The sequence below is a fragment of the Rosa chinensis genome, chromosome 7 (genome assembly GCF_002994745.2).
Source record: "Rosa chinensis cultivar Old Blush chromosome 7, RchiOBHm-V2, whole genome shotgun sequence".
In the NCBI taxonomy this organism is placed as follows: Eukaryota; Viridiplantae; Streptophyta; class Magnoliopsida; order Rosales; family Rosaceae; genus Rosa; species Rosa chinensis.
Genome location: NC_037094.1, coordinates 55,497,487 through 55,508,835, shown reverse-complemented (window position 1 = coordinate 55,508,835; position 11,349 = coordinate 55,497,487). Strand labels below are relative to the sequence as shown.

General features: G+C 38.6%; 1 protein-coding gene across 1 annotated transcript; it reads left to right on the top strand.

Moving 5' to 3' along the window:
• The first annotated feature begins 504 nt into the window (after positions 1 to 504).
• LOC112178208 lies at positions 505 to 10,566 on the top strand. The gene is made up of 4 exons (XM_024316395.2): positions 505 to 622; positions 672 to 1,062; positions 10,158 to 10,228; positions 10,342 to 10,566. The coding sequence occupies exons 1-4, from the start codon at positions 505 to 507 to the stop codon at positions 10,374 to 10,376; spliced, it is 615 nt and encodes a 204-aa protein (XP_024172163.1). The 3' UTR covers positions 10,377 to 10,566.
• Positions 10,567 to 11,349: the final 783 nt, after the last annotated feature.

The following is an 11,349-nucleotide window of genomic DNA, read 5'->3' as shown; positions in this document are numbered from 1 at the left end:
GGTATGCAAAAGTCTGTAAATGCCTTTAACTACTTACTATGAAATTCATATTCTTGTAATCCATTACAAACTAATTCTTCAGCTATGAATCTTGTTGGAAAATATGGACTTCACATTATCTCATAGCATTAAGTAAATGAGAACTGATTTAGTTTAAGATAAATAACAGGAAATATAATGCTTTAACTCTATCTAGTTACCTATTGAGAATGTATATCTCTTAATAGGAGTTAGAAGTTCAAGTTAACTCTACCTGGTTAACATCAAGTTAATGTGATAAACTTAAGTCTCCTAATCGATAAGCTTAGGCAGATAACATGGACTCTTTTATGGAGATAGGACTCTTTGGATTGATGCCTATATATTAGCAGGAGAAGTCCCTGCCTCTACTACGAGTAACAAACAGTTCATTTTCCATAGAGTGAGGTTAAACAGTAGTAGAAGGTAGAAGACTCTTCTTTGGTAAGGTTGTTGTGATAATCATCTGCAGAAATAGATGTCAACATGGTTTCCCTTGGTCAGACTATCTTGGATGGAATCAAGAGTGTGGATGCAGATGAGTGTCCTAATAAAATTAGGAATTCTCTTCTACTGATCTCTTGTTCATATGTTTATGCTTTTGGTATGTGTTTGTGTAATTGTGAATTGATCTTTATGTTGTGATGATTAAGTTGCTGCATCATGGTTTTCTGGAAGTGGGAGTGTGAGAGAACATATTATGGAGCTGATAGAGATCAATGCTAGGTTGAGAGACATAGGGATAGGAGTTAATGATGAACAGGTTGTTCATGTAGCACTGTTTTCCTTGCCAAGTGACTATAGTAACCTTAGAACCTCCTATAATGCAACTGAGTCTAAATGGGACCTCAACAAACTTATTTCAATTTGTGTGGATGAAGAGGATAGAATTAAGAAGGAGAAAGAACCCACTAAAGCAGTGAACTTGGTTGAAAAACCCAAGTGGAAGGAACAGAACAAGCTTAAGCTGAAGAAGACAACCAATACTAAAGTTTCTGGGAAACCTGCAGACTCAAAGGCTGCAAAGCCATTCAAGTTTAAGTGTTACTGACAGGACCCGCCCCGACTTTCACCCTGAAATCCGAGGTGGCCCTGTGGGGCCCACGTTAGGGATAACTCTACCAAAAATTAGGCAGAGTCGCCTCTAAAATGGACTACCCAAAAACCTGTAAAACACACTAAACACTTCAAGCAAATCAACCTTATACTCCTGGAGCCACCCTGCTCCCAATTACCAACAACTCCACTTTCACAAAACACAAACTCAAAAATACTAATCCCAAGGTTATGCAGAGCAATACTACTATACACAGGGATATAAAAGAAGAGTAAAGGATCAAGCGATCCTACACTGCGGAAGTAGTGACAACTATGCCTCAAATGTCATGTACGCCCGACCTCCACTAATTTGCCTGCAAACTGGGCATTAGAAACCGAAAGGCCCAGGGGAAAGTAGACAAAAAACGTTAGCGTGAGTGGACAAAAATAAACAATTTAAAGGAAAAAGGATTTCATACTTTCCCACATTTATTCTCTTTAACAACCGATGCACGCAACAATTAGAAAAAAATACATTTAGCTTTAAATCCAAGAATTCCAAAACGATAAATCGACCAGCCTCGCTAGTCACCACATTCGAAAACTATATCGTAAAACCGAAATCTCATTTCTCAAGAAAATACGACCAGCCCCGCTGGCTACAGTGAAAATCGGACTAGCCCCGCTAGTCAAGCAACGATAATATATGGGGAAGAAGTTTCACCATACAAAAGAAGGGAGCCTTATTGGCTCGGGTCGGAGTGTCCCACACTCTAGAGCATCCCATGCTCTCCTCTACTCGCCTACGAACACATAGTAAGTAGGGAGGAGTACTAATAGGCTAGCCAGTAATATAATATATATATAACGACCCTGGGTATGGTGGTTAAAAACCGATAAATCAATAAAGCTTCCCCATGTCCACGTATAAAGACAACACGGGTACGATTCCCAACCGCACCCGGAAATTCTCGTAAAGTCGTATAAATTAACAGCATGTCCCACACGCTAAAGAAATAAGTAGATTGTCAATGAGGCATTCCCAATGCCAAAAATCGAATAAATAAACAAGAATTTATTCCATCGAAATCCCATTTCGAAAATCTTTCAGAAATCTCAAATCGACGATTATAAAGATAATATAAACAGTATAAATCTCGAAAATCACATCGAAAATCAATTCGTCGAAAATCAACATCATTTATAAATTCGGATCCGAGCATAACATCTTCATAACCAAAACTCACAACCGGTATAAATCATACTTATTCATGAGAATTATTATTTAAAAGCAAATCCATAAGATCATTTGCAATCAACTTTATATGCTCGGAAAATAATATGTTGATAAAATAAAACATGCTTTAATAAATAAATGCATGCATCACTTATTTAAAAACAAACGTCCACTCACAGTACTATTGGGCAACCACGCAGACGAGTTCCTTCATCTAACCGTAGCTCGCGACATTGCCCTGTACACAATTATATTTTCATAAACGGCAATCCGATAAAATAATTACGAACTTAAACGAAATCCGAAAATCCCTATCTCCAATACTTCTCAAATTCAACCCAAATCTCTTCCACAATTCTAATTCCTCAATTTACATATTCCATAATGAAAACGAGGGAAATCCGACGGCCGGATTTCCCATAATTCCACCACAAAACTCCAAACTTCGAAAATTCACAAACAATTCCAAACTCCTCCAAAATTCACCAAACTTCATATATAAGCTCTATGATAATTATAGAATTTAACTAGCTAAAAATTAAAATTTATAAACTACCCTAGCCGCCGCTACCGCCGCCCACAGTGGCGGCGCCGCCGCCACCATCTCCGATGGCCACCAAAATTTGACAGTAGCACCTTCTCAACACACTGATTCAACTTCTCAACTACAACATTCCCAAATAACAATTAAAAACGGCCGAAATCGATCAATGAACAAAAACCCAGAAATCCTCAAGAACCCTAGAATTTCAATTCGTCGATTCGGCATCTACACAACAAATCGTGATATAAGGCCATAGGGGAAATGATCAGTGATGAAAACCGAACCTTCGACGCCGGAATGAGGACCGGAGGTGGCCGGAATCGCCGGAAATCGGCAAAAGCACCCAACTGCCACCGTAGCTTCCTCTGCTCCAAATCGAGGTTTTCCGGGCAAATCGTCGTGAAATACCTCCACAGACGTGACAAGGGGAAGAAACCGAGCTTGGGGTGGCCGGATTGTGTCCTGGGTCGGCCGGAGGAGGAAGAAACGGGAGGGGGAAAGAAACCGGCCGAGAGGGGAGAAAGAGTCGGGGAGAGAGAAAGAGGGAACTTACCCGGTTGGGTAGGTTTCCAAATATAGAAATCTACCAACAGTAAATTTCCATATATATATACAATTTACCATGAACAGTAATTTTCACATTTTCGCTTATAACTTTTGCATACGAGCTCCGATTTTTACGTACCACATATGCACGCGCTTGGTTTAACGTCCTCTACAACTTCCATGAAGAACATTTTCTCAAATTTTGACCCGAACAAAAAGTCAACTTTTAGGGCCACTAAAAGTATCGAAACAGAATAAAAAGTGAAAGTAATTGTCGTTTACCGTCCAAATGACTAGTAAACAGGTGAATTTAGGTTCGGGACGTTACAATCTCCCCTCCTTATAACAATTTCGTCCTCGAAATTCATACTGTTAAAGTAGAGGTAGCACACATGTACTAATCTGCAATGCAACATCCTCAACGAAGGTAGTACTTAGATCATAACAAAGTGGGGATGATATCGCACGATCGATATGCAAGTCTGCTCAACTCATGCAGAAACTAACTTTAGATCTAGTCCAAGAGGTGGCCAAATAAAATAAGGGAATCGACATATAAAAAGGAACAGTCCTCAAGCAGAAATATGACCAGTCACTGTAATCTTGAATACTGCATAAGGAATAATCGTCTCGCCCGTCAAGAAAACCAAGATATGGAAATAACGATATAACCCACAACCAGAATGAACTTCTTTTCATAGTCCCCAAAAGACTAACCAAAACAATATCTCATCCAATGTTTCCAAAACCTTGAAGCTTGTCGACTTATCCTTGGTCAAATTTTTCTCTTACAATCACAAGTCAACTACTTTGACAACCCCAAAGATTTTTCCTATAATCCCAACTACACAAGCAAATCAAAACATGATTATAATTCAGATAGCACGAGGTATTGACGTCACAAGCCACTTGACTGGAATAGACGTATTCATAATCTTGCATATAACTCATACGGTAAAGAACCAAACCGTTCACCAACAACATTGTTATAAGTCATTGACCCCACACACAATACCTTTTTCAAATTACACAGGTGTTAATGGGAAGCCAACACGATTAAGACATCACAACATGGTTACAGAAACCCAAAAGTCTAAAACAAGTAATCTTCGTAACTACCACACACAACAACACTTCCTTCCATTTATTTATATAAAAATTTATGATCGAATGTCGTTCACGTAAAGGTCCCACAATTGTCAAGCATAACAAAGGGTAGCCTCGGACAAACCCATAAGTTCTTAAGCAGGTAGGTTATGGAACCACTACACTTCCTCTTTGTTACCCAGACAACTGATTGGAACATTGATCACGCCTTGAAATGACATTCCCAGTCACAAGAAAACTCATTTAATAGTTATCCCGCTGGCCACACTTATAGTTCTCAAACGGGCAAATTAGCATTGTCCCACGAAAGCTGCTTATAACTATAATGTGGGGATAAAATTCTTCTAAATCACATGCATTCCAAGAAGTCTACCAATTACCAATGTCTAAAATCGAAACTGCTCACATTATGTACTACATCTTCCGAAACCTGATGCAAAGCAAAATCCATAAATATTCACTCAATTCCAGCCCAAATATTCAAATCTAAGAGATACATCACACCAAAGTTGTTCTTAGCTGAGGCTACACTTCTTAGTCATAGGTCAAAATTTAGTTGAATCCATGTCAATTTCGCTGGCCTCTACGCCACAAATGATAATTCTACTTCGTATGCCAATATAATTCTCACCACCGAAAACAATACTTGATTGGAATTCCGATCAAATTCAAATAAAATAGCATCCCTTGCTGACTCAACAGTTTTAAAGTATAGATATGCCCTCAAGCATTACCAATAACTCTTAGCCACTGCTAAGCAAAAATTCGTAAAAACTCTTTTGCTCAAAATAACCTGGAGAGAAAGTCGAATAAGAGCCCAAATAGAAAAACTTAAAGTCACTTAATTAAACAAATAACACGTGTGTACCACAGAAACGGAGTCCACTTCCCAAGATAGGAAAATATGATATCGAAGAGGTTCATTGTCTGATGTTACAAGAATCAATGGAAATCAGTTATGTCAAACCACGTTGAACTTGCAAGTACTAGAATATAGCCAACTCCTTTTATTTAACTTAAGGCCAAAACTGATAAACAACAATTGCCTTTACCAAAAAGAGGATAAGATAACCACAAATCCACTCCTCAATCGACACTTGACTTCTAAAATTTTAGTTACAACAAGGATCTCAATGACTTTCCTGTGCTAACCAAAATTGCACCAAAAACTTTCCAAATCTTCTCACTAAGAATTATTCCAATAACATAACTCAATCATAGTAGCTCAACAAGTAGTACTTAAATATATATTGAACCCATGATAGAGCATAAGCCCAATCAATTCATTCCAACTCAACTCCTACTTCCTCTTCAAGTCATCTTACCTTTAGACAAGTGGTGACCGGATTTCACTCGTACCAACTTCCTATACATTTTCAATTAAGGGTCACCAAGATGGCAAAACTCGCTTAATCCCTCCAAAGGAATCCATTAAATATATTTAATTCAAGCAATAACTAATTCCTCAAGGTAGCTAACACAATTCACAAGCTCTTTCCCGAACAATCCTTAATATAAGACAAAGGACACCCGTCCAACAGCTTGGGCCACACCAATCGATATCCGGATCCGAACGTGGTCCCACCACAATAATGATCCAATTTGCTCAAATAATCATCACTGAAGTACATCACTTAAAACAGACTACAATACCTTCCACCCAAGATAACAAGAGTCTTGGTCAAGCCTTAACTTAAAACATTTCCAGAGCCAACAAAAAACTTATTTCCTTAAAGTTATTCCTTCCACCATCCACTAATATAATATCACAACCCATTCGTCCGGCAAACTTCCACTAAGAGTCTATCACAATTCAACCTTCAAGGCTCCGCGATTTAAAACTCAAATCAGATTCCGTATCACAAAGTAATTTCGTTTGAACTTCTAAGAACACCCAACTATATCACTATCACTATTCCCCAAATTTACGTACAACCGTTTCACTCATAAATGGATAAACAAAAGAATCCATTTGCATAATACCACATACGAAGAGTTGATTCCAACTCTCCCAATTATTTACCGACCAAAGTCGTAACTCTATTATAAAACCTTAAACATTCTTCCGATTCTCGAACTTCAAGCACATAACTGCAAAAGCCCATTCTTGTTAATCTCCCTGTTCGTTATCATCCAATACTCGGGAAGACAAAACTATAAGTTGTGGTATCAAAAATCAATCTCTTTTATTTCGAGCAAAACTATGCTCATACACCTTGATTAGGTCAACGACCCAAAATGACAATTTCTAAAAATCTCATCCTACTTATATCTCTCAATTACTGTCATCACCTCTCACTTGCCATCATCAGTGACCAAAGTCACTTGAAAACAAAGACTCTAGCCATAACAACCCAGAATAATTATTCAATTTTCTCTGTAAATGGTTTCCAACACTGAGGTTCCCAAAGAACCACCAAAAATTTCCTATAATATTTCAAATGTTACTTAACAACCAATCACATCACAAAATATCTTTCCCGAAACTTGGTTCAAAGTCAAAACCACCATTATTACCAAGTCCATTTCCACCCACAATCCTGATTTCCGAAGCAATCATATCATCTAGAGACAGCCTAAAGCTATTGTCGCTCGTCTCAGACACTCAAACACAACTCGAACTCTGGTTTCCGCACCTTAATCCCTACCCCAACAAACTTGTTGGCATCAAAGAAAAGACAACCACAACATTTTCCTCGAATCACATTTCGTAGCACAACTCGAAACTGTAGAGTAGTTTTACTCTACCATCACCAGGGATAGGCGCAAGACAGTTAACCAATGGAATACGCAAAGAAAACCCTAGGAGGTCGGCGTACAAGAGGCATAGCACCAGAAGAAAACCAACTGACTTTGTACCTTACACACTTGATGAATACCACAGCACCGAAGAGCACACGATGGGGAACCGCTGCAGTCGGGCCATCACTCGAGAGGTACTGGGCAACACCAAGTATATAAGGTAACAGAATAGAAACGAGTCTACAGAACCTAACAACCTAATGCTCTGATACCAAATTGACAGGACCCGCCCCGACTTTCACCCTGAAATCCGAGGTGGCCCTGTGGGGCCCACGTTAGGGATAACTCTACCAAAAATTAGGCAGAGTCGCCTCTAAAATGGACTACCCAAAAACCTGTAAAACACACTAAACACTTCAAGCAAATCAACCTTATACTCCTGGAGCCACCCTGCTCCCAATTACCAACAACTCCACTTTCACAAAACACAAACTCAAAAATACTAATCCCAAGGTTATGCAGAGCAATACTACTATACACAGGGATATAAAAGAAGAGTAAAGGATCAAGCGATCCTACACTGCGGAAGTAGTGACAACTATGCCTCAAATGTCATGTACGCCCGACCTCCACTAATTTGCCTGCAAACTGGGCATTAGAAACCGAAAGGCCCAGGGGAAAGTAGACAAAAAACGTTAGCGTGAGTGGACAAAAATAAACAATTTAAAGGAAAAAGGATTTCATACTTTCCCACATTTATTCTCTTTAACAACCGATGCACGCAACAATTAGAAAAAAATACATTTAGCTTTAAATCCAAGAATTCCAAAACGATAAATCGACCAGCCTCGCTAGTCACCACATTCGAAAACTATATCGTAAAACCGAAATCTCATTTCTCAAGAAAATACGACCAGCCCCGCTGGCTACAGTGAAAATCGGACTAGCCCCGCTAGTCAAGCAACGATAATATATGGGGAAGAAGTTTCACCATACAAAAGAAGGGAGCCTTATTGGCTCGGGTCGGAGTGTCCCACACTCTAGAGCATCCCATGCTCTCCTCTACTCGCCTACGAACACATAGTAAGTAGGGAGGAGTACTAATAGGCTAGCCAGTAATATAATATATATATAACGACCCTGGGTATGGTGGTTAAAAACCGATAAATCAATAAAGCTTCCCCATGTCCACGTATAAAGACAACACGGGTACGATTCCCAACCGCACCCGGAAATTCTCGTAAAGTCGTATAAATTAACAGCGTGTCCCACACGCTAAAGAAATAAGTAGATTGTCAATGAGGCATTCCCAATGCCAAAAATCGAATAAATAAACAAGAATTTATTCCATCGAAATCCCATTTCGAAAATCTTTCAGAAATCTCAAATCGACGATTATAAAGATAATATAAACAGTATAAATCTCGAAAATCACATCGAAAATCAATTCGTCGAAAATCAACATCATTTATAAATTCGGATCCGAGCATAACATCTTCATAACCAAAACTCACAACCGGTATAAATCATACTTATTCATGAGAATTATTATTTAAAAGCAAATCCATAAGATCATTTGCAATCAACTTTATATGCTCGGAAAATAATATGTTGATAAAATAAAACATGCTTTAATAAATAAATGCATGCATCACTTATTTAAAAACAAACGTCCACTCACAGTACTATTGGGCAACCACGCAGACGAGTTCCTTCATCTAACCGTAGCTCGCGACATTGCCCTGTACACAATTATATTTCCATAAACGGCAATCCGATAAAATAATTACGAACTTAAACGAAATCCGAAAATCCCTATCTCCAATACTTCTCAAATTCAACCCAAATCTCTTCCACAATTCTAATTCCTCAATTTACATATTCCATAATGAAAACGAGGGAAATCCGACGGCCGGATTTCCCATAATTCCACCACAAAACTCCAAACTTCGAAAATTCACAAACAATTCCAAACTCCTCCAAAATTCACCAAACTTCATATATAAGCTCTATGATAATTATAGAATTTAACTAGCTAAAAATTAAAATTTATAAACTACCCTAGCCGCCGCTACCGCCGCCCACAGTGGCGGCGCCGCCGCCACCATCTCCGATGGCCACCAAAATTTGACAGTAGCACCTTCTCAACACACTGATTCAACTTCTCAACTACAACATTCCCAAATAACAATTAAAAACGGCCGAAATCGATCAATGAACAAAAACCCAGAAATCCTCAAGAACCCTAGAATTTCAATTCGTCGATTCGGCATCTACACAACAAATCGTGATATAAGGCCATAGGGGAAATGATCAGTGATGAAAACCGAACCTTCGACGCCGGAATGAGGACCGGAGGTGGCCGGAATCGCCGGAAATCGGCAAAAGCACCCAACTGCCACCGTAGCTTCCTCTGCTCCAAATCGAGGTTTTCCGGGCAAATCGTCGTGAAATACCTCCACAGACGTGACAAGGGGAAGAAACCGAGCTTGGGGGTGGCCGGATTGTGTCCTGGGTCGGCCGGAGGAGGAAGAAACGGGAGGGGGAAAGAAACCGGCCGAGAGGGGAGAAAGAGTCGGGGAGAGAGAAAGAGGGAACTTACCCGGTTGGGTAGGTTTCCAAATATAGAAATCTACCAACAGTAAATTTCCATATATATATACAATTTACCATGAACAGTAATTTTCACATTTTCGCCTATAACTTTTGCATACGAGCTCCGATTTTTACGTACCACATATGCACGCGCTTGGTTTAACGTCCTCTACAACTTCCATGAAGAACATTTTCTCAAATTTTGACCCGAACAAAAAGTCAACTTTTAGGGCCACTAAAAGTATCGAAACAGAATAAAAAGTGAAAGTAATTGTCGTTTACCGTCCAAATGACTAGTAAACAGGTGAATTTAGGTTCGGGACGTTACAGTTACTTTTGCAAGAAGGTAGGACACATGAAGAAAGAGTGCAGTGGTTTCAAAGCTTGGATGATTAAGAAGGGTAAGTTAGTTCAAAATTCAGTTTTCTCTTTAGAAGTTAATTTTATAAATGTAGAACCACACTCTTATTGGATAGACTCAGGCTCACCTATACACATTACCACTTCATTGCAGGGTTTAACAAACAGGAGGATACCAAAGAGAAGTGAGCTCCAAGTTTGTGTAGGAAATGGGTCGAGGGTAGCTGTTAAAGCCATTGAAACTCTGAAGCTAGATTTAGGATTAGGCAAGTTTATTTTTCTGGACAATGTTGATTATATTCCTTCTTTAAAAAGGAATTTGCTTTCAGTAGCTCTTTTAGTTAAAATTGGTTGCAAACTCATTATCAATTTCAGTGGAATAAAATTATTTCAGGGTTCTGAATATCTTGGTTGTGGTGTTTTTATTCATGATTATTTACAATTAAATTGTTCTGTTGCAAAACAGGAGATATTGTTAATTGAAAATAATGAAAATGCCTTAAGGAACAACTCTACTGCAGGTGTTAAAAGAACCATCTTTAATGATAAATCTGCAAACTTGTGGCCTAGAAGGTTAGGCCACATTTCTAAAGAAGGACTGAAAACACTTGTGAAAAATAAAACTTTACCTGATCTAGACTTCTCTGATCTGAATGATTGTATTGAATGTTATAAAGGCAAGTTGACAAATTTCAAAAAGAAACAAGCTACAAGAAGTCAAAAGATTTTAGAATTAATACATACGGATATTTGTGGACCTTTTAAACATAAGACTATCTGTGGAAATGCATACTTCATCACATTTATAGATGACTTTTCTAGGTACTGCTACATTTATCTTTTATCAGAAAAATCACATTCACTTCAAGCTTTTAAGATATTTAAAACTGAAGTTGAACTACAGTTAGAAAATAAAATTAAAGTAGTGAGATCTGATAGGGGAGGGGAGTTTTATGGAAAGTATACTGAGGCAGGCCAGCAAAAGGGACCTTTTGCTTTATACCTTCAAGAACATGGCATTAAGGCTCAGTATACTACCCCATACAGTCCCCAACAGAATGGAGTAGCAGAAAGGAAAAATAGAACTCTTTTAAATATGGTGAGGAGCATGATGTGCACCTCGGGTTTACCTATATTCTTATGGGGAGAAGCTTTAAGAACG